The sequence below is a fragment of the Pan paniscus genome, chromosome 9 (genome assembly GCF_029289425.2).
Source record: "Pan paniscus chromosome 9, NHGRI_mPanPan1-v2.0_pri, whole genome shotgun sequence".
In the NCBI taxonomy this organism is placed as follows: Eukaryota; Metazoa; Chordata; class Mammalia; order Primates; family Hominidae; genus Pan; species Pan paniscus.
The window spans coordinates 2,950,160-2,973,871 of record NC_073258.2 but is presented as its reverse complement, the minus strand read 5'-3'; the positions used below and the strand labels follow the sequence as shown (position 1 = coordinate 2,973,871).

At 56.1% G+C, this 23,712-nt stretch overlaps 1 protein-coding gene across 16 annotated transcripts in view; it reads right to left on the bottom strand.

The window, feature by feature from the left end:
• PHRF1 (PHD and ring finger domains 1) overlaps positions 1–22,056 on the bottom strand; it is a 39,268-nt gene extending 17,212 nt beyond the window's left edge. For 2 of the 16 annotated variants that reach the window (XM_055093911.2, XM_055093921.2), the window contains exons 1-6: positions 19,192–22,056; positions 14,193–14,307; positions 13,718–13,837; positions 8,739–8,944; positions 3,459–3,542; positions 2,259–2,371 (exon numbers count right to left, since the gene is read on the bottom strand). In XM_055093911.2, the coding sequence (XP_054949886.1) occupies positions 2,259–2,371; positions 3,459–3,542; positions 8,739–8,944; positions 13,718–13,837; positions 14,193–14,286 (617 nt within the window). In that variant the 5' untranslated portion in view covers positions 14,287–14,307; positions 19,192–22,056. The remainder of the gene's footprint in view (positions 1–2,258; positions 2,372–3,458; positions 3,543–8,738; positions 8,945–13,717; positions 13,838–14,192; positions 14,308–19,191) is intronic. The other 14 variants (XM_055093917.2, XM_055093918.2, XM_055093915.2 and 11 more) reach the window with 12 other exon arrangements.
• Positions 22,057–23,712: the final 1,656 nt, after the last annotated feature.

Below are 23,712 nucleotides of genomic sequence, written 5' to 3'. Positions count from 1 at the left end.
TTTTTATGTACTTGCGTTGTTTTATCTGCCAAGTAATTCAAGTAGTGTAGGTAGAAAGAAAATCAATATATCAAATTCGTAAATGTAATTTATAATAAAAAATTTTAATTAAGTTGTAAACATTCCCAAGAGCCTTGTTAGAAGGTACTACAACTAGGCTGGGCATAATGGCTCACACCTTTAATCTCAGCACTTTGGGAGGCCGAGGTGGGCGGATCACTTGAGCCCAGGAGTTCCACACCAGTCTGGCCAACATGGTGAAACCCCGTTTCTCCATAAAATACAAAAATTAGCCAGGTGTGGTGGCACGTGCCTGTAATCCCAGCTACTGAGGAGGCTGAGGCAGGACAGTCACTTGAACCTTGAACCGAGGTTGCAGTGACTCGCTGCAGAGGTTGCAGTGACTCGCTGCAGAGGTTGCAGTGACTCGCTGCAGAGGTTGCAGTGAGCCAAGATGGCGCCACTGCACTCCAGCCTGGATGACGGACCAAGACTCTGCCTTGAAAAAAATAAGTAAATGAGTAAAATAAAAGCTAACAGGAAAACCAGGCTTTGTGCGTGAAAACTGGCCTACCAGCTGCCCTCGAGCCACTAGAAGGCTCACGGCCCCGGCCTGCGATGAGGGCCTTGCCCAAGACGGTGCCTGTGGCGACCAGGACCAGGTCTCTCTATCATGCCATGGCCTCTCAGGCCGTGTCCAGCGATTCCAGGCCAGCCCACGCCCTTCCTTCACATGCCCAGAGTGGCCGCAGCCACAGGTAAAGAGGACCAGTCCTACACATGGGCATGGAGTGCTGAGCCACCCCTCCACCTTTTTTCTCCTTTTTAAGCATTCTGCATATATTCACGGTGTAAGTCAGTAATCAACAGCCAATAAGCACTGTGCCCAGGGCTGCAATGACCAGGCTGCTGGGATAGTCAAGGCAGCAGCCCTGCCCTTCAGACTCACAGCAACCAACTCAGTGCCTGCCGGGGCAACTGGCAGCAGACGCTCCCAGGAACCCCGAGGAGGTGAGGACCGTCAGGGCAGAGCACTCAGGAAACTCACGAAACATGGATTTAGGCTCAGACTCGTAAGAAAGGAGGAAAGGCGAGATGTCTGCGAATGTGAGCAGAGGCATGGCTATCTCCCGGCTGCTGGGAGCAGAGGGCAGGACCAAGCAGGGGCTGGGGACCTGGAAGGGCCGGCGGAGCGCACTGCAAGGCCCCTGTACTCCCACAGGCCACAAGGAGGGCGAACTGACGATGAGACAAACGTGGTGGCTGCCTGCAGGACCCCCAAGGAGGCCCCTGCAGTGTCTGCAAAAGGACAGCCAGCGATTCCTGCACCAACAACAGCGTGAGTGGAGCAGAGGCCTGGGTATGTGGCTAACAACGAGGTGACAGGTGGGGGCACAAGCGGCTGTGCTCAAGGACGAGTCAAAGCTGGGACGACCGGGACCACCCGCCACAGAGCAAAGGCCTTCACCAGGAGCCCGTCCTCGGTGCGGCTCCAGCCGCGGCACGTCAAGGCCTCCTGGCTCCGGCTGTTCCGTAGTCCAAACCCTGACCCAGCTACTTCCCACCCAAGAGAAGGCCCCAGATCGAGCAGCCTCACTGGTTCTTTCAACAAGGGAAAGATTTCCAGAATCCTCTCTCCATAATTTCACGGCAGAAAAATTATTCAAATCAACAGGGAAAGCCCCTCGCAGGAGGCTAAGGGGGAAGGGGGCATCTGCCTACAGCCAACGACACAAAGCAGGGATGAGGAGACAAGTGTCACAGGCTCCCGGGAAGCCAGGGCCACACAGGGCCAGAGCAGGCGCTCTCAGCTGTGCCAGGGAGAGCAGCAGGTGCAGCATAACTGGACATGCACCAGAGGGTGAAGGAGGAGCAGGGTGAAAGGTGAGGGACCAAGGCAGCCAGAATGATGGATGCAGGCACAGCCACCCCTCCCCCACAAAGGCCGGGACCAGGACACGTCCCACCCTCTGGCTGACCAGCCCCACAGCCTCCTGTCTGGCTGTTTTCTTTTTTGTCTTGATGTATTACCTGCACTTCTGTGGGCAGCCTCAGAATGTTTTTTGGGGAAAGACTGAAGTGTAAATGAGTGTAACAGGAAGGCCCGCACGACTGAACCGCGCTGCCGAGGGTGGTGAGCACAGCTCCAGGTGCTGGGACTCAGACTTCACAGAGCGAAGAGGCTCTGCACCCCTCCTGCGCCTGGCCCGCCTTGCACGCAGCAGGGCACGTGTGCCAGTCTTCCAACCGTCCCTTACCCCGCATCGCAGCCGTCGCAGAGCAAAAGCCTGTCCTCGCGGTCGCTCCTGCCGCACACCTCACAGAAGGTCGGATCCTCCTCCTCGCTCGCTTTGGTGTTCTCCACTGGGATCTAGGACAGAATCGTCGGTCACCACCACACAGGACCCAAACTCCCCGCGGTCCCTTCCCAGCGTGAAACGCGTTAATCCAGAATCCATCCATTGCCTTAGATTCCCATGTGGGCTCCACAGGCCCAGAGGGTCTCCCTCGACGTGCACACAGGCATTTTTATGTTTTCTACCATCTCAGGGTGGTGATCTAAGAGGAAAGTATTCAACAGAAAGCAAAGTATGATGCACGGAAAGGAGCGGGTAAGCCCTGCGGCCCCAAAGTGGAGTAATCAAGTAGGGCGAGGCAGCAGGTGCTGGACTGCCACGGAAGAGCAAGATCTGCCTCTTAAAAAAAAAAAAAAAGGCTGGGCACGTTGGCTCACGCCTGTAATCCCAGCACTTTGGGAGGCCGAGGTGGGTGGATCACAAGGTCAGGAGATCGAGACCATCCTGGCTAACACGGTGAAACCCCGTCTCTACTAAAAATACAAAAAATTAGCCAGGCGTGGTGGCGGGTGCCTGTAGTCCTAGCTACTCGGGAGGCTGAGGCAGGAGAATGGCGTGAACCCGGGAGGCAGAGCTTGCAGTGAGCCGAGATTGTGCCACTGCACTCCAGCCTGGGCAAAAGAGCGAGACTCTTGTCTCGGGAAAAAAAAAAAAAACAGCCGGGTGTGGTGGCTCATGCCTGTGGACCCAGCTACTCAGGAGGCTGAGGCATGAGGATTGCTTGAGCCCAGGAGATTGAGGCTGTAGTAAGCTGTGATTGTGCTACTGCACTCCAGCCTGGGTGAAAGAGCAAGATGGTGTCTCAAAAATAAAGAGCTCTGAGCAGACGGGCCAGAGCACTGCTCCCAGATGTGATGGGTACAGAGGTGGGGTCGAAGGGATATCCCAGGAGCTGGCAATATCTCTGCCTCTAACCCCCAACCCGGACCCCAAACCCCCCAGACAGGGCTCATGGCCACAAGGGGCACTTGAGTTGATTTCTATGAAGCATTTAACCAACCCTCATTTCAGGAGAGCAAGCCCACTTTGGAAAGCATGCTCTGTCCCACAGGGCCGGGATAGAAGCACGGCTGGGGCCTCCACAGCAGCGTCCACACTCACCTTTCTTAAGATTTTACCACCAAATTGAGCTCGAATACAAATGCACTTAAATAGAGTTCGATCAACTGGACAGGAATTGGCATTCTGTGAGAAATAAAAACAGGATCAGAATCTTGTCAATCACTTTCACTTAGAGATCAAAAATTCTTTTACACTGAAAATCAAGTATCTGCTAAATGCCTCCATGTGCCAGGCCCTCCACTAAGCTGCTGGCAACACGGCTGTGGAGGGAGCACAGCGAGCCTTGCCTCCCTGCAGAGCTGCCAGCCCTGGCGGGGAGGAAAGAGCAGCTCCATGAACGCGTAGCTTCTCAGTGACAAGTAAGAACAATAAAGGGAGGACGGACAGGCGTGGGGGCGGCATTGTGCACAGGCCCCTCTGCGGTGAGCCCGTTCAAGTCTTCTGCTAACTTTTCCAAAAGATTGTTGGACATTCACTAGTAAATTTTTAGAATTTCTTTTCATAGGCCGGGAGCAGGGGCTCATACCTGTAATCCCAGCACTTTGGGAGGCCGAGGCAGGCAGATTACCTGAGGTCGGGAGTTCGAGACCAGCCTGACTGACACAGAGAAACCCCGCCTCTACTAAAAATACAAAATTAGCTAGGTGTGGTGGCGCATACCTGTAACCCCAGCTACTCGGGAGGCTGAGGCAGGAGAATCGTTTGAACCAGAGAGGCTGAGGTTGCGGTGAGCCGAGATGGCGCCACTGCACTCCAGCTTGGGTGACAAGAGCCCAACTCCATCTCAAAAAAAAATTTACTTTCATAGTATGGATAACAGTCAGGTATATGTTGCAAATTTATTTTTGCCTTTATTAATAGTGTTCTGACCCACATAAGATCTTTATGTTGGCTTTATTAAGGTACACCATACACAAGAAAACACTGATTTTAACTGAATAATTCAATCGGCTCTGACAAATATACAACCTGCGGAGTCCCCACCCTGGTCTTCGGGCCCTTCCCTCTCCCACCTGACTGTTTCTTCCTGTTGTCTCAGGGGTGTGGTTAGGTGCGTCTTCCCTGGGGTTTCTCAGGATTGGAGCCGCAGCATGGACTCCACTCATGGCATTCTGCCCTCCCTAGCACTGGAGAGACACTGACACACAAATGGTCCACGTGTCCATTCCCCCGTGGTGAATGGACGTGTCTTCGTGTGGGCGCACTCCTGTTTCTCTTGGGTAAACACCCAGGAATACATGGCCTTTGAGGTTGTACGTGTGACACCCCCACCTCTGGAGTCTGGGGTGCCCTCCTACCGACCAGCTCCAGGGGTGTGCGGCAGCACCTCCCATGGTGGGACTGGGGTTCCCAGAGGAGCCCTACTGCTGAACCCTGCACGCTCCGTGCCCGTTTGCAGACACTCTCTCAGGCTGAGCCCCACACGCTCCGTGCCCGTTTGCAGACATTCTCAGGCTGAGCCCTGCACGCTCTGTGCCCGTTTGCAGACATTCTCAGGCTGAGCCCCGCACGCTCCATGCCCGTTTGCAGACTCTCTCTCAGGCTGAGCCCTGCATGCTCCATGACCGTTTGCAGACACTCTCTCAGGCTGAGCCCCACATGCTCCGTGCCCGTTTGCAGACATTCTCAGGCTGAGCCCCGCACGCTCGGTGCCTGTTTGCAGACATTCTCAGGCTGAGCCCTGCACGCTCTGTGCCCGTTTGCAGACACCCTCTCAGGCTGAACCCTGCACGCTCCATGACTGTTTGCAGACATTCTCAGGCTGAGCCCCACACGCTCCATGCCCATTTGCAGACTCTCTCTCAGGCTGAGCCCCGCACGCTCCGTGCCCGTTTGCAGACACTCTCTCAGGCTGAGCCCCACATGCTCCGTGCCCGTTTGCAGACATTCTCAGGCTGAGCCCCGCACGCTCCATGCCCGTTTGCAGACACTCTCTCAGGCTGAGCCCCGCACGCTCCGTGCCCGTTTGCAGACACTCTCTCAGGCTGAGCCCCACACGCTCCGTGCCCGTTTGCAGACATTCTCAGGCTGAGCCCCGCACGCTCCATGCCCGTTTGCAGACTCTCTCTCAGGCTGAGCCCCGCACGCTCCGTGCCCGTTTGCAGACACTCTCTCAGGCTGAGCCCCACACGCTCCGTGCCCGTTTGCAGACATTCTCAGGCTGAGCCCCGCACGCTCCATGCCCGTTTGCAGACACTCTCTCAGGCTGAGCCCCACACGCTCCGTGCCCGTTTGCAGACATTCTCAGGCTGAGCCCCGCACGCTCCATGCCCATTTGCAGACTCTCTCTCAGGCTGAGCCCCGCACGCTCCGTGCCCGTTTGCAGACACTCTCTCAGGCTGAGCCCCACATGCTCCGTGCCCGTTTGCAGACATTCTCAGGCTGAGCCCCGCACGCTCCATGCCCGTTTGCAGACACTCTCTCAGGCTGAGCCCCGCACGCTCCGTGCCCGTTTGCAGACACTCTCTCAGGCTGAGCCCCACACGCTCCGTGCCCGTTTGCAGACATTCTCAGGCTGAGCCCCGCACGCTCCATGCCCGTTTGCAGACTCTCTCTCAGGCTGAGCCCCGCACGCTCCGTGCCCGTTTGCAGACACTCTCTCAGGCTGAGCCCCACACGCTCCGTGCCCGTTTGCAGACATTCTCAGGCTGAGCCCCGCACGCTCCATGCCCGTTTGCAGACACTCTCTCAGGCTGAGCCCCACACGCTCCGTGCCCGTTTGCAGACATTCTCAGGCTGAGCCCCGCACGCTCGGTGCCTGTTTGCAGACATTCTCAGGCTGAGCCCTGCACGCTCTGTGCCCGTTTGCAGACACCCTCTCAGGCTGAACCTTGCACGCTCCATGCCCGTTTGCAGACATTCTCAGGCTGAGCCCCACATGCTCCATGCCCATTTGCAGACTCTCTCTCAGGCTGAGCCCCGCACGCTCCGTGCCCGTTTGCAGACTCAGGCTGAGCCCCGCACGCTCTGTGCCTGTTTGCAGACACTCTCTCAGGCTGAGCCTGACATGCTCCGTGCCCGTTTGCAAACATTCTCTCAGACTGTTTAGGAAATCCTTCCCTTTTCTTATCACAGAGCTACACATGCTTTCTTTTCAAAGGTTCAGTTTTGCTTCTAATTCAAGATCTTGAATCCATCCAGCATCGTGTGTGTGCTGTGAGCAGCCCCCAGCTGATCTGCCTCACAGGCACCTCCTGTCTCCCCCTGAGTATGTCCAGGTCTCTTTTAAGCCCCTGCAAAACCCCTGGGACTGGTTTCCATTCCTGGACTGATTCCAGTTCAATCCCTGTAGTTTTATAAATCATAATATCCAGTAGGCAATTTCTCCCCTTTTCAAAGCTATCTTGGCAATTCTTGGTGCCTTCCTGTCCTCCTGTGTTGACTTCACAACACATCAAGCACCCTGAACTCCTGCTGGGAAGGACGGAATCAGCATCCCCGACCTCTCTACGGAGCAAGATGTCTCGAAAGGGAAGGGGCCTTGCTTCAGTCACAGCTGTGTTAGAAAAGCTCTTTAAATGTCTTACACGTCTCTTTATGACTTATTTCTAAACACAATTTTAATCTTTATTAACCTTGTATCCAGTAATCTTGCTAAGCAGCATTTTAACAGTTCATTTTTAAGATTTCTCTTTTTTTTTTTTTTGAGACAGTGTCTCGCTCTGTCGCCGGGCTGGAGTGCAGTGGTGCAATCTTAGCTCACTGCAACCTCCAACTCGCAGGTTCAAGTGATTCTCCTGCCTCAGCCTCCCGAGTAGCTGGGACTACAGGTACGTGGTACCACGCCCAGATAATTTTTGTATTTTTAGTAAACACAGGGTTTCACCATGTTGGCCAGGATGGTCTTGATCTCTTGACCTCATGATCCACCCACCTTGGCCTCCCGAAGTGCTGAGATTACAGGCGTGAGCCACTGCACCCCGTCCCATTTGTAAGATTTCTATACTGACAAACTTGTTTGCAAATGCCCTCTTCTGCCCAATATTTATCTAATAAATGCCAGACAGAAAATACATAGCAAACACTGTATCTTGTTCCTCAATTTAAATGAAAGCTTCATTTGCCAAAAGAAAAATCTCCAAAAAAAAAAATAAATAAAAATGGCCAGGCGTGGTGGCTCATGCCTGTAATCCCAGCACTTTGGGAGGCCGAGACGGGTGGATCACCTGAGGTTGGGAGTTCAAGACCAGCCTGACCAACATGGTGAAACCCTGTCTCTACTAAAAATACAAAATTGCCCTGGCGTGGTGGTGGGCACCTATAGTTCCAGCTACGCGGGAGGCTGAGGCAGGAGAATCGCTTGAACCCGGAAGGTGGAGGTTGTGGTGAGCCAAGATCGCGCCACTGCACTCCAGCCTGGGCAACAAGAACAAAACTCCATCTCAAAAAAACAAAAAAAACAAAAAGAAAAGTCTAAGTCTGAATCTACTGTGGGCTGTGGACCCACCACAACAGAACAGGAACAGGAAGTACCAGAGCCAGACTTTGGGTGACGCCACAGCCTGCCACCACCAGCAGCATGAGCAATGTCTGGGTCCTGCTTCAAACTAAGCATACAGGCAATTATCAGCTACTCAGTGAAACAGAACAGGAGGACCCAGTCACTAGGAACCCTGGGTGAGGTCACGGTCCTGAAGAGAGCCGGGGACAGCACGGGCTGCTGGTGCAATTGCAGGGAGGGGAGGGAGTCAAGAGGTAGCGGTGTCGGAGCTGAGCCCTGAGTACGGACGTCGGGGACTCATGAGTCATCCTCAGACTGCAAGCTCTCCTTTTCTGACATTTTTCACAATATTCAGAAAGGGAGGGGGGAGCTGACTGCTTCTAAAAGTTCATTTTGAAATATAAAATACACTGCACGTTTACGGTAAACTCTATTCACCTGTTTTAAGGACAGTCCCTTTTGATGCCAGGTATTGTGAATGAATGCCAAATCGTACCGGTGTTTTCTGTATCAACTGAGAGAACCACATGTCAAGGCAGCAAAGTGCCCATGCACCACAGCACACCTGCCTCTGGCTTGCAGGCCAAGATGGCCCCTACGTTAACCAGGGTTTCTGCAGCTGGTCCTGGGAGACCCACGGCCGTCCTCTCTCCTGCCCCTGACTGATACACCACAAACGCCTCACATGAGCTCACCCACACCCCGAAGAGCCATGGTGCTCACAAAGCAAAGACCAAGCCAGACTCAATCCTGTGGCCCCAGGGTCAGCCGCAGAGCAGACAACTAGAACCTCACAAGAGGCTGAACACAGGCTGGGTCACCTATAAACAGGGAGGCCATCCTGAAGGGAGGAAGAACCCAACCAGAGGTGAACTCACCTTGGACCATTCAACAATGCAGTCCAGGCAGAAGTAATGGGCACAGTTCTCCGGCGTCCCCACCGCCTGGTCTCTGAATGCGTTGAGACAGATTGGGCAGCTCTCTGCATCATCATCAGAATTGAAAGAGCCAGCGGCTTCCAGTTTCCCCTGAGTACCCGCTACCTCCAGCAATGTCTCCCCGTCGTCTTCAGAATCCTCGGAACCTGGAAAGGAAACATGCCAGCTGGTGCAAGCAGGACGGGCAGCGTGAACCGCGGCACTGGAGGCAAGCGGGCCCAGGCTGCGCTCAGGACACCAGGTCGGCAATGCACAGCCCACCTCCCCGCAGGCTCCTGCCACTTACCTCCACGTCCACGCTCAGCACATCCACAACCCTGGGAGCCCTGCCCTGCACCTAACCTGAAGCCTCGGGTGCCCTGCACCGAGGGGCGGGAAGCTGAGCGTCCTGAGTGCCAGACCAGCTCCTCTAAGCTGAGCCTGGGGCTGAGGCAGACCTCGAGAGGCAGGGCAGCCCTGGGGCCTAGCACAGGTCCCAGAGACCATCAGGTTCATTTCAGAGCCTCCAAGCGAGCCCCTCAGTGCAGCAGCCCCCTGACAGCAGCCCCCATTTCCAACGCCCCCTTCTCAAAGCATGAGGACCACAAACCCTCTGCCCGCGGACGGGACTTCCTTCTGAGGTTGCCTGTTCCTCCTCCCTGTGGGAGGCAGAGCACAGACTCCTAACTGGGCCACTAACCACAACCGTTCTGGCCAATTCGGAGCGGTTCTGAGGCTACACCCTGACCAGCAGGGAGCAGGGAGACGCTCCGAGTTCAACACGGCAGAGCCCATACGTGCACTGCTATCTTCTTTCTACCAAACTCCAATGAAACAACACTAAAGTAAACAGAACACAAGTTCACATGGGAAGAGGAGGAGACTCGGTGTGGGTGGCAGGTTCCTCCTAGGCCCGAAACCCTCCCGGTTCCACGCATGTGGGCAGGACCCTGCCAGCACTGGGGCATCACTGCCAGGACCCTGTTATCTGGCAAAGGGAAAGACACACCCAGAACAGGAATATTTACACTGTTGAAGAGGCTGGGAGAAGTGAGAGCTGCGAGGGAGGCAGCAGAAGAGTTTTAAGTTCCCATCTTTCATGTTAAGAGTTGAAGAGCTACTGGCTGGGCATGGTGGCTCACGCCTGTAATCCCGGCATCTTTGGGAGGCTGAGGTGGCAGATCACGAGGTCAGGAGATAGAGACCATCCTGGCTAACACAGTGAAACCCCGTCTCTACTAAAAATACAAAAAATTGCCAGGCGTGGTGGCTCAAGCCTGTAATCCCAGTACTTTGGGAGGCTGAGGCAGGTGGATCACCTGAGGTCAGGGGTTTGAGACCAGCCTGGCCAACATGGTGAAACCCCGTCTCTACAAAAAATACAAAAATAGCCTGGTGTGGTGGCGTGTGCCTGTAACCCCAGCTACTTGGGAGGCTGAGACAGGAGAATCGCTTGAACCTGGGAAGCAGAGGTTGCAGTGAGCCTAGACTGCACGATTGCACTCCAGCCTGGGCAACAGAGCAAGACTCCGTCTCAAAAATAAATAAATAAATATACAAAAAATTAGCTGGACGCGGTGGCAGGTGCCTATAGTCGCAGCTACTTGGGAGGCTGAGGCAGGAGAATGGCGTGAACCTGGGACGCAGAGCTTGCAGTGAACTGAGATCGTGCCACTGCACTCCAGCCTGGGCAACAGAGCGAGACTCGACCTCAAAAAAAAAAAAAAAGAGTTGAAGAGCTACTACCTCAAGCTGGAAAGAGCTACTACCTCAAGCTGGCAAGAGCTACTACCTCAAGCTGGAAAGGGCAGTGTTAACAAGTGATTTCCAGCAGGAAACACCAGGGTGGGAAAAGCAATGAGAACGAAAGCTCCCAAGCCCCAGCAACATGGGTGTTGCTCGTGGAATAACTCCCTCCTCAACATGTTTCCCACCAGTTAGGGACCCACTGGCTACTTCTTCATGTTTAGAAAACAGTCCTGGCCAGGCGCGGTGGCTCACGCCTGTCATCCCAGCACTTTGGGAGGCCAAGGCGGGTGGATCACCTGAGGTCAGGAGTTCAAGACCAGCCTGTCCAACATGGTGAAACCCCATCTCGAATAACAATACAAAAATTACCCAGGCGTGGTGGTGCGCGCCTGTAATCCGAGCTACTCAAGAGGCTGAGGCAGGAGAATCGCTTGAACCCGGGAGGCAGAGGCTGCATTGAGCCGAGATCGCGCCACTACACTCCAGCCTGGGCAACAAGAGTGGAAACTCGGTCTCAAAAAAAAAAAAAAGGTCCTGGAGAAATAAAAAGAAGTGTTCACAGTGGCTGGCTATACCAACACCTCTCCAGTGCCTTCCCATCCCCTTCCTTCAGGGCGCTCAGCCCTCAGGGGCTCCAGGTCTCTGTAAACCTTCTGTCTCTTCACAGCCCCCTGCCCTGGCCTGCCGCCTCTGCCCAGCCACCTCCTCCTGCCCCTCAGGTGGCAGCTTGGATTCTCCAGAAGCCTCTCCCCGACCCCAGGTCCATGGAGCCTGCCCCTCCCCTGGACGCCCACAGCTCTCAGTGTCTATGACCCTGTCCCCCAGCTGCTGCTTGGCGCACTGTTTGCCGCTAGAAGGTGAGCGCAGACATGGTGGGGGCCCTGCTGAGGCTCCCGCCACCTTCACTCCAGCCCCCAACCCAGAGTCTCTGGCATCCAATGTGCCCTCAGGATCTCAAGGACAGAGTCACCTGGCGGCCCTGACGGCCCACGCTTTCAGCCCTGGCAATGCCAGAACTGGTGCGGAGACCTGCTACAGATGAACCAGAGCCCTAACCTGATGCTGGGAGTGAGCAGGGAAGCCCCTCAGGACCTGCAGACCCAGCAGACCCGCAGAGCACGTGCAGAGCTAAACATCGAACTCTGGAAGGACACGGCCAACACACATTGGCTCAGACCATGAGTGCCATTCCCTTACCAACAGTCTCAAACAGGAGTGTTACCTTTCCGGAACATTCTAACCCTGATAACCACAGGGCTATGCAGAAAGACTGCTACACACAGATCACAGTAGCCACTTGAGGACCACGGATTTTCCAGCCCGAGGGTGATATCAGAAGGAAAGTAGTGGAAAGACAAAGTTCTGAGCCTGAGCTCGGCCTCCCTCTGAGGAAGCAAACACAGCAGGGCCGGGGCAGGGCCGCCTCCTTGGTGGCCTCACAGGCTGTGCACCACCGAGGGTGATGGCAACAGGGGACAGGGAAGGAGGTACCACCAGCGCACCCCACGGACTTGTCTCCCTTTTGTTTTGTTTGAGATAGCGTCTCGCTCCAACACCCAGGCTGGAATGCAGCCTCAACTTCCTGGGCTCAAGGGTCCTCCCACCTCAGCCTCCTGCGTAGCTGAGACCATGAGCCTGGGCCACCACACCCAGCGCAGACCTGCCCTTTAGAACATTGTTCTCTCAAAAGAAGTTCAAGGGCACAACCATCAGCCAATTGTAAGTGAGCTGAGAATTTTTTTTCTTTTTGAGACAGAGTCTCGCTCTGTGGCCCAGGCTGGAGTGTGGTGGCGTGATCTCAGCTCGCTGCAGCCTCGACCTCTTGGGCTCAAGCGATCCTCCAACCTCAGCCTCCTGAGTAGTGGGGATTACAGGCACGCACCACCATGCCCGGCTAATTTTGGTGGGGTTTTTTTGTTTGTTTTTTTTGAGACAGAGTCTCGCTCTGTTGCCCAGGCTGGAGTGCAGTGGCGATCTTGGCTCACTGCAACCTCTGACTCCCGGGTTCCAGCAATTCTCCTGCCTCAGCCTCCCCAGTAGCTGGGATTACAGGCGCGTGCCAACACGCCTGGCTAATTTTTCTATTTTTAGTAGAGACGGGGTTTCACCGTGTTAGCCACAATGGTCTCGATCTCCTGACCTCCTGATCCGCCCGCCTCGGCCTCCCAAAGTGCTGGGATTACAGGCGTGAGCCACCGCGCCCAGGCAGCCAGAATTTCTTTTTCTTCCTTTGAGATGGAGTCTCGCTCTGTCGCTCAGGCTGGAGTACAATGGCACAATCTCGGCTCACTGCAACCTCCGCCTCCTAGGTTCACACCATTCTCCTGCCTCAGCCTTCCGAGTAGCTGGGATTACAGGCGTGTACCACCACACCCGGCTAATTTTTTGTATTTGTAGTAGAGAGGGAGTTTCACTATGCTGGCCAGGCTCGTCTTGAAAAAAGGCCGGGCGCGGTGACTCACGCCTGTAATCCCAGCACTTTGGGAGGCTGAGGTGGGCGGATCACAAGGTCAGGAGATCGAGACCATCCTGGCTAACGCGGTGAAACCCCATCTCTACTAAAAATACAAAAAATTAGCCAGGCTTGGTGGCGGGCGCCTGTAGTCCCAGCTACTCGGGAGGCTGAGGCAGGAGAATGGTGTGAACCCAGGAGGCAGAGCTTGCAGTGAGCCGAGATCGCGCCACTGCACTCAGCCTGGGCGACAGAGTGAGACTCCGTCTCAAAAAAAAAAAAAAAAAGGAGGACTACAGGCCAGGCACAGTGGCTCACTTGAGGTCAGGAGGAGTTCCAGACCAGATGGTGAAACCCCGTCTCTACTAAAGATACAAAAAGTAATTAGCCAAGTGTCATGGTGCGTGCCTGTAATCCCAGCTACTCATGAGGCTGAGCCAGGAGAATCACTTGAACCCGGGAGGCAGAAGTTGCAGTGAGCTGAGATGGCACCACTGTACTCCAGCCTGGGCAACAGAGCGACACCCTGTCTCAAAAAAAAAAAAAAAAAAAAAAAGAAATGAAGGACTACAAATAAAGTGAGCCGTCACCACAGCTGAAGATGAGGCCTCACCATAGGTGACCGCGGGGACATGGCCAGCTGTGGTGACAGCACTCTCACCGAGGATGTGTTATAAAAGGCTGTCCCCATCACGACAAGAGGAAACACAGGAGCCGGCGTGAACACCAGCTGTCTCACCAGATCTGTCTTCCAGGTCTTCCTCCTCAGACGCCCCCTCGTCTTCTCCATCTGTGCCATCTCCATGCTCGCTGTCACTGTCGTCCCCAGAGTCCCCACTGCTGCCCTCGCTGCTTTCTTCTAGACACCAGGGTGAGACACAGGCCGCAGGGCGGCGTCAAGACCATGCAGCAGAGAGCAGGTTGCTTTGCACAGGCATAGAGGCATCAGGAGCACCTGCCAAACGGCTAACGGCTTCCCCAGGGCCGGCAAGGTGGGGGCACAAGCAAGGAAAGGGAACATCCTTTCGTTCAACATTTGTGTTGTTTGCATTAAAAATAAAACAAAACAATATACTACTTCCGCAATTTAAAATCAAAGCATAATTTTTTTAGACTGAAAGTTGACAAGTGACACACACAGACGACCTCCAAAGGGAAACACCAGGCACCCTGCTCCTCCTGGGGACGCCCCTACCCGGCGCTGGGCAGCTCACCAAAGTCACCTGCCAGGTCCGCAGGGCCGACCTGTGGGCGTCCATCCGGCCCTGGGCTCCGGGCCACAAGCTCATCCATGCTGTCGTCATCCATTGCTGCACATTGAGCTCAGCTCTGAAAGAAAGAAGAGCCAAGGAACTTCCAAACTGTCCCAGGCTGCAAAGAACCCTCTGAAGAGTTATGACCTCTCCCCACAGGCCACATCCCCGTGTCACATCCACCGCCACAGCACGTGAAGGGTGAGCCCTAAGATATCACCCACAGAACAACTCTCAGCAGTATCCCCACAGGCCACACCCCAGTGTCCCAGTGTCACATCCACCGCCACAGCACGTGAAGGGTGAGCCCTAAGAGGTCACCCACAGAACAACCCTCACCAGTAAGCCTTACACATGATTCACATTTACAGAGCTACCCGTAAAGCCAGATCCTAGCTGACCACTGTACCCGGCCAGAAAATAAAAATTTGTTTTTAACTAAACAAAAAAAAAAAAAAAAAAAAAATTGGTCACGCCTGTAATCCCAGCACTTTGGGAGGCTGAGGCGGGCGGATCACCTGAGGTCGGGAGTTTGAGACCAGCCTGACCAACATGGAGAAACCCCATCTCTACTAAAAATATAAAATTAGGCCAGGCATAGCTGCTCACGCCTGTAACCCCAGCACTTTGAGAGGCAGAGGCAGGCGAATCACCTGAGGTCGGGAGTTTGAGACCAGCCTGGCCAGCATGATGAAACCCCGTCTCTACTAAAAATACAAAAATTAGCCAGGCGTGGTGGCGGGCGCCTGTAATCCCAGCTACTCGGGAAGCTGAGGCAGGAGAATCGCTTGCACCTGAGAGGCGGAGGTTGCAGTGAGCCGAGATCGCGCCACTGCACTCCAGCCTGCGCAATAAGAGCAAAACTCCATCTCAAAAAACTGCAATGCTCCTGAGGAATCGCAACACCATATACAAACAAAATGGCCTCATCCTGAGCTGAGGCAGAGCCGGGCTTTATCAGCTGGGCACAAGAGGGGCCTCAGTGACAGGCAGGGTGCTCTCCCTGCCAAGGCTGGCCACTGTTGGGATGCCTGGAGGCTCCTCTGACCGCACCCAAACCCCATCCACCAGGGTGCTGCTGAGTCCCCAGTGGTACCCAGAGCTGAGGAGGCAGAAGGCACAGAGGCCAGGCCCACCCCTCGGCTCCCAAGGCCACTTGCTCAAGGCCCTGACCCGTCAGCCGGGACCCCTGCCCTTCCCACTCGGCAAGGTCACTGTGAAACCACACAGGATGCCGTACAAAGCCTTGGGAAATCTAGTTGGACACGCTCCTCCTTCCACACCAGGGCCTCAAACTTTGGTCCCAGATAAGAAAGGAGATATGTGCACGTGGTTCATTTCTCATCAGTGCTATTGACCTTGTTTCCCAGGCGACTCTAGGAGGAAAGGCCTGTCCTAGGAGAGTGAGTCAGGAATCCAGCGAGGCAGTGAAGCCGGCCCGGCAGCACTCTGTTTCCCACCAAGTCCAAGTTCCATCCATGATCAGAGGAAAGCGCATCGCACAAGAGGCCGGGAAGTAGGGGGCCAGAGTTGCCCTCGAGTTCAGGGCCTCCTTGCATTGGAGCTCAGCTCCCACCACCACTGTGGGCTGCACATGTACCACAGCAACGGGGGAAAGTGGCTGTCAGCGCCACTGCTGTCTGGAAACCCCTGGACAACAAACCCTAACGGGGCTCAGAAACCAGGATGGCCTCACTTCCCATCTGACAAGACAGTGCAAAACCCTACATTCTAAGATGATGCCTTATAAAACAGTGAAGAATGTCAACTCCATCAAACTGTCAACTGCCAAATCTTACTACTGCCTGGAACCAGCGATTGCAGAAGTAGTTTTGCCAAATTAGTAATTAACCTTTCTTCTACCTGCCGCCCTAAGGTGAAAACACCTGGTCATGATCCCTGCTCAAGGCAGTCTGCAGCCCTGGTGCTTGGTGGACCCAGCAACTCCGCAGAGACGCCCTGCTCGTCCCGCACCTGAATCCTAGAGACACTGGCTCTGAGAGACACACGAGGGCCACGGCCCATCCAGGAGGGTGACCCCTCTCCCACAGCATGCACTGAGACCTAGCAGTGACCACAGCTCTCAGATAAGAGGACCTTAACTCCCTGGCAATAGCTGTGACCACCCTGACAACAGACCCCACATCTTCCAGGACGCCTGCTCCAACACCTACCCTGCTCCTACTTTGTGCAGCACAAGGCGAATGCAGTCCCTGCCCTGGAGAAACATATCTGAAAGAAGGAGGCAGACTCTCTCACATGAATCTACCAGGGAACACTTCAAAGAGACCACCTAAGAGATAACAGAGCAGGGCTGGGGGGAAAAGCAGGGCTGGGGGGAGGAGCAGGGCTGGGGGGAGGAGCAGGGCTGGGGGGAGGAGCAGGGCTGGGGGGAGGAGCAGGGCTGGGGGGAGGAGCAGGGCTGGGGGGAGGAGCAGGGCTGGGGGGAGGAGCAGGGCTGGGGGGAGGAGCAGGGCTGGGGGAGTCCCAGGGTCCAACTGTCCCGAGTGCAAATCCTCACTTGATGATGAATTTCACATAGAAAGTAAAAAATGTGAATTGGTAGCCAGGTGCAGTGGCTCACGCCTGTCATCCTAGCACTTTGGGAGACCAAGGCGGGCAGACGGCCTGAGCTCCGTAGTTCAAGACCAGCCTAGGCAACACAGTGAAACCCCATCTCTACTAAAATAGAAAAATGAGCCGGGCGTGGCGGCATGCGCCTGTAGTCCCAGCTACTCCGGAGGAGAATTGCTTGAACCTGGCAGGCGGAGGTTGCAGTGAGCTGAGATCGCGCCACTACATGCCACTGGGCGACAGAGTGAGACTCAGTCTCAAAAAAAAAAAAATGTGAATCAGCCGGGCGTGGTGGCTCATGCCTGTAATCCCAGCACTTTGGGAGGCTGAGGCAGGCAGATCACTTGAGCCTGCAAGTTATGAGACCAGCCTGGGCAACATGGCAAAACCGTTAAAAACCAGCTAGGTGTGGTGGAAACCGCCTGTAGTCCCAGCTGCTCGGGAGTCTGAGGTGCAAAGATCACTTCAGCTCAGGAGTTCGAGGCTGCAGTGAGCCGTAGTATGTGAACAAACAGCTCCTGGCCTCTCCCTTGATGCACTGAGATTGGGGACCACCTCCAAGGGTTAGGTGGGGCGACAGGCAATGGCAGGGCCTGCCCCAGGGCTGCCAGAAGAGATCAGTGAGGCCGTGTGGGGTTTGGCACATAGGAGCTGGCCAGAAATACCAGCTCAGGAATGAGGCTGAACTTTGCGAGTCCATGCACCTGTGGGGCTAAGTCCTGAGGCCTTTGAACTTTACCACAGCTGGTGAGGGAAGACTCCACGGGCCTCTTACACTCCTCCACCACAGCAGCAGGAACGTTCAGGTTACGTGAGGCTGAACAACATCCTTCCTCGATATCACACAAAAGTAACCAGGGGCTATTTTGCCAGAGAACACAAAATAACCCAGGAAGCCTCCGCAGGTACCGTCTGGCACAAGCACCAGGCACAAGACCTGTTTGGGACCACCAGGACCTGTAGTTAGGATGCTGGGTTAATGGGAGCCCCTAGCTTAGGACCTCCTGGTTGCACCAGCAGCCCCAACTCCAACAAATCTTCCCTTCCCCATACCCACCTCTGCCATGTCCCAGGCCACAGGCCAGGAAGCCATTTCTGCAGAAAAGACCACAGCCCTTCCCAGCTGCTGGCCACCTTTGGCCGGGCTAGCAGAGCTCTGGGGTGGAGGAACCACTGTGACTCTCCTGCTTAGCCTCCAGATTTGGGGGATTAAAGGGGAAAAGAAAAAACTGGAAAGGCTATTTCTCTCTCTTTTCAAATTCAGGGGAACCAATGCATTGGCAGTCCCAACTGTTACTAAGGAATGAAAAGGGCCTCTGGTGTCCGGGGTGCCTGCAACCCCGTTCCACGCCAGTCTCGGCACCTGAGTGCCCATCCCAGGCACTGAACAAGCCTGCAGCCAAGTCCAACACCTCAACTCAGGCCGACTTTTATTCTTGTATTCACCATCTGCTGTATCAGCTAGGAGAACTCAAAATTGTCAACTGCAATGGAAGTCAAAAAGTCAGGCACGCACAAAGGTCTCCGCGGGCCTGAGATAAACACAGCCCTGCTGAGGGCCAAGGCCAGGCTTGTCATGGCCATGATGCTGAGGTGTCATCCATCCACTAGTACTCTGACTTAACATTCTTCCAATAAGAAAGAAAACCGGATGGTCCAGGAGAGAGATCAAGTATGCCAAACCCGAAGTCAAACCTCAGCTCGGCCTCAGAGCCTGTCCATTGACCACTGGCCAGAACGTGGTTCACCCAGCTGACTGCTGTTCTGCTGTTGTCGAAACAAGTAAAGCACATAAACTCCGAAGAAGGGGCAACACAAGCCTCGTCAAAAGGAGCATGGTAGGAGTCGGGGCTGGCGCGGATCCCCGGCTGCCGGCGCTGGCCAGTTACTTAGCCTTTCTGGGCTCCAATCCCCTCATCTGTAAAACGGGAACAATGCCTACACCTGAGAGGCTCTTGTGAGGACTGCAACAGTTAAGGAATAGGAAAACCGCCAGCCACACAGGCCTGTGGACATGCAGACAAGGCCAGAAGCCCACGACGGCAACCATGCACAGGGGCTGGACACAAGGCAACGAAGTCACAGCTCTCTCCCAAACGCGGCAGGGCGGACTCGCAGGGGGCACGGGCGTGGGTGCCACAGAGCGAGGCGGGTGGGCTCTCGCCGCGTCCTCGCAAGCCCAGGACGTCCGCCCGCAGGCCACGGGCCTCCCAGTCTCGGCGGGGCCTCCCAGCGCGCGCGCGCCCGCCCGCCCTCCCGGCCCGCGGCCAGCGCGGCGCAGGCCTCGCCCCGCGGTGCAGGCCGCAGACAAAGCGCGTGGCGCCCACAGGCGGCCCGCGGCCCGGAGGAGCAGGGCCCCCAGGGCCGGCGCGGCCGCCGCACTTACCCGGAAACCTCGCGTCCCGCAGCCGCTCGCGAGCGCTCGCCGCCGCTGCCCGACCGAGAGTCACTACTAGGCCCGGCCGCCGCCGCAGCCGCCTCTGCCGCCGCCGTGCGCTCTTCGACCCGGAAGTGCACGGCGCCTCTTCCGGGCTCCTCCGTCTTGCTCGCTGACTGGAACCACTGAGACCAGAGCGGGAAAGAAATGACTGAAGTGAGGAAGCGGGCCACTCCTTGCAGCCGGGGGTCTCGAGGCGTTCAAACGGCCTCCCTTCCACCTTGGAAACACTGTTTAATCCAAGACTGCCGCCCGGGGAGACCAATATCCTGGAAGAGCTCGTACTGTTTAACCCGCGACCGTGGGCTGGTCCAGGCCGTCCCCCCCGCGGCCGGGAGAGCTGGTACCGCCCGAATCTCCGCCCACCGCCCAGAGCGAATGGGAGCTGCTTCCTGTACGTCAGCTCCGCCCCCACGCCCGCAGCCCCGTCCCTCGTCGGGCCCGCAGCCCCACCCCGCCCCCACGCACGTAGCCCCGCCCCCTCCCCCGCAGCCCCGCCCCGCCTCGCGCCCGCAGCTCCGCCCCCACGTCTGCAGCCCCGCCCCCACGTCTGCAGCCCCGCCCTGCCTCGGGACCGCCGTCCCACGGCCCCGCCCCCTCCCTCGCAGCCCCGCCTCACGCCCTCTGCTCCGCAGCCCCGCCCCCACCCTCGCAGCCCCGCCCCCACGCCGCAACCCCGCCCGCAGCTCCTCCCTAGCTCCGCGCGCGGCGGGAGCACCTGGGGAGGACAGTCCTGGCGTCGCCTGCTACCAGCGCCGCGCTCCTCTGACCAAACACTGCCAGAGCCCTCCGTGAGCCGGCTATTCCAGCCCAGCCCCGCGTCCGCCCGTCCCGCAGCAGGCGCGGTGAATCGCGCGCGCTGGCGGACGAGGCGGGCTCGGCAGGACGCTGCTGTGCCGTCCCGTGTGGATTTGGCTCCAGGTCGTCCTGAGGATGCCGCGCAGAAGCCGTGTGGGCCTCGGGACGCAGGCCTGCGTGGCTGCAGTGCACCAGGGGAGGCTCCGGGGATCCCGAGCAGGCGCGGACTCGCGAGACCCCCTGGCCGCTCTGCGGGGAGCGCTGGAGAGGCGTCCCGAGCGGGCGCCAGAGACCCGCGGGCTCCCCGTGCAGGGGCTGCCTGGGCTGGGGCCCGGGTGGGTCTGCGCAGGTGTGGGAAGTGCCCGCTCCCGGTAGATGCTGAAGGCGGAGTTGCCAGGATTTGCTGCGGACTTTTGGAGAAATGAGGCGGGGAAGGACGAGCTTGAGAACCGACGCCGGAGAGACGGGGGAGGCCTGAGCGCGGGCTGGCATGGCTGGGGAGGTTGTGCACTGCCCAAGGATGGTCACTGAGGAGCGTGTTCACGTCTCATCGTGGGTGTCTGTGTTTATTATGACAACTACCAGCAGCCCCCGAGGAGCAGCGACAGATGGAGGTCGGGGGCTGTAAGCTGAACACAGGCGGTCGGTCCTCCTTCCCAGGAGCCTCAGCGTGTGTGTCCGCAGGTGCCCCTTTATCTAGCGCCCTTGGGGGAATGGGACGTGTCAGAGGAGATGCAGTGGGCAGAGGCTGCACTGGATGAAGAGAACTATGTGGGAATCGCATGTGGGGTGTGGCTAGGGACCAATGCCTGAACCCTGGGACTCCAAGTTGAAGAGGTTTGGAATCTGCAAAGGAGACTAGGTAGGGGCACAGGGGTGCTAGGGGTGGGGGCCGGAGGACAAACCAGGAGAGAGGCTTCTGGAAGCCAGAGAGGGCGTGCACACACATGCGGGGGAGGGAGCCTGGGTGCAGCAGGGTGGGTCACTGCGACTCACCGAGGGCCAGCAGCGCTGGGGCCAGGGGCTGGAGTTTGGAGAGTGAGCAGAGAGCACGCAGGGGCTGTGAACACCAACTTCTCTTTCAGGTCAATTTGCTGCAAAGGGGAAGGTAAAGGTAGAGGTAACTAAGGAGCAGGGCAAGAGAGGGGTGTGGTTTTCTGTAGGGTCCAGCCCTACGGGGGCTTAGCGGGTGTTCTCCCCGTGTGCAGAGACCAGAGATTGTAATAAAGACACGAGATAAAGAGCAGCTGGGCCCCGGGGGACCACTACCATCAAGACGTGGAGACCGGTAGTGGCCCTGAGCGCCTGGGTGCGCTGATTATTTATTGCATACAAGACAAGGGGACAGGGTAAGGAGGGTGAATCTTCTAAGTGATAAAGTGAAGCAAGTCACGTGATCATAGGACAGTGGGCCCTTCCCTCTTAGGCAGCCGAAGCAAAGGGAGAAGGCAGCATATGTCAGCATTTATTTCTCTGCACTTAGAGGAACGATCAAAGACTTTAAGACTTTCACTATTTCTTCTACCGCTATCTACTACGAACTTCAAAGAGGAACCAGGAGTACGGGAGGAACATGAAAGTGGACAAGGAGTGTGATCATTCAAGCACCACAGGGAGGGGGTTAGGCCTCCGGATGACTGCGGCCAGGCCTGGAGAATATCCAGCCTCCCACAAGAAGCTGGTGGAGCAGAGTGTTCCCTGACTCCTCCAAGGAAAGGAGACTCCCTTTCACGGTCTGCTAAGTAACAGGTGCCTTCCCAGGCACTGGCGTTACCACTTGACCAAGGAGCCCTCAAGCGGCCCTTATGTTGGCATGACAGAGGGCTCACCTCTTGCCTTCTAGGTCACTTCTCACAATGTCCCTTCAGCACCTGACCCTATACCCGCCTGTTATTCCTAGATTATATTAGTAATGCCACAAAGAGTAATATTAAAAGCTAATTACTAATATTTATAATAATGATTGATAATTGTCCATGATCATCTCTGTATCTAATTTGTATTAGGACTATTCTTATTCTATTTTCTTTATTATACTGAAACAGTTTGTGCCTTCAGTCTCTTGCTTCGGCACCTAGGTAATCTTTCGCCCACAGTTTTCTGTTTGCAATGGGAGAAATAACAGGCACTTACGGGTTCTGAAAATGCCCCTGCAGGAAGGAGGAGTGGATGGTGCCGACGACTGAGGAGGACTCTGGAGCAATCTACTCTCGGTGGGCCGGAGGGGCTGGGTGTCACGGCGGTCACCCAGGCCAGCCACCTGAACTCACGCACTTCAGTCTGTTTCTCAACCTCTGTGTGCCTCCGTGTCCTTGGCTGTGAAACAGGAATGTGGGTGCTCAGGCCTACCTCTTAGGTCACTGTGAGGATGAGATAGGTACGCCTCAGGTGGGGTCCAGTGTGATCAGCGGGCTGCGGGACCGCCCTCTGCCCTGCATCAGGCACCTCCCCTACCTTTGCATGTGCCACGTGCCTGCCTGCTGGACACCAGATGCAGGGGCATCCACAGACACGCCGAGGCTCCTGGGAAGGAGGACGGGATGCCTGGGGGGCTGCTGGTAATTGTCATAATAAACACATGCACCCAGGCCAGGCACGGTGGCACTTGCCCTGTTATCCCAGCACTTTGGGAGGCCACAGCGGGAGGATCACTTGAGCCCAGGAGTTCCAACCTGGGCAACATGGTGAGATTTCCTTTCTACAACAAATTTTAAAAAATTAGCCTGACATGGTAGTGCACACCTGTAGTCCCAGCTACTCGGGAGGCTGAGGTGGGAGGATTGCTTGAGACCAGGAGGTTGAGGCTGCAGTGAACCGCGATGGCACCACTGCACTGCAGCCTGGGTGACAGAGTGAGACCATGTCTCAAAAACAATAAAGCTGGGCGCGGTGGCTCACACCTGTAATCCAGCACTTTGGGAGGCTGAGGCAGGAGGATTACCTGAGGTCAGGAGTTGGAGACCAACCTGGCCAACATGGTGAAACCCCATCTCTACTAAAACTACAAAAATTACCTGGGCATGGTTATGCGTGCCTGTAGTCACAGCTACTCGGAAGGCTGAGGCAGGAGAATGGCGTGAACCTGGGAGGCAGATGCTGCAATGAGCCGAGATCGCGCCACTGCACTCCAGCCTGGGCGACAGAGTGAGACTCTGTCTCAAAAATAAATAAATGAATAAATAAACGCCAGGTGCAGTGGCTCACGCCTGTAATCCCAGCACTTTGGGAGGCGGAGGCGGGCAGATCACGAGGTCAGGAGATCGAGACCATCTTGGCTAACACAGTGAAACCCCGTCTCTACTAAAAAAAAAATACAAAAAATTAGCCGGGCGAGGTGGCGGGTGCCTGTAGTCCCAGCTACTCGGGAGGCTGAGGCAGGAGAATGGTGTGAACCCCAGGGGGCGGAGCCTGCAGTGCCGAGATCACGCCACTGCACTCCAACCTGGGCGACAGCGAGACTCCCTCTCAAAAAAATAAAAAATAAATAAACACAGACATCCGCATGGAGACATGAAGGATGTCCTCAGTGAGCATAATCCTTGGTCAGTGCACAACCAACCCAGGTATGTCAGACAGCACTCAGGCTCAGGTGTGAGAAGTATCTCCAGGCAGCTGCCCAGAGCCAAACTAGGCCCAAACTGTGCATAGGTGGTACTTGAGAGCACGAGAGCA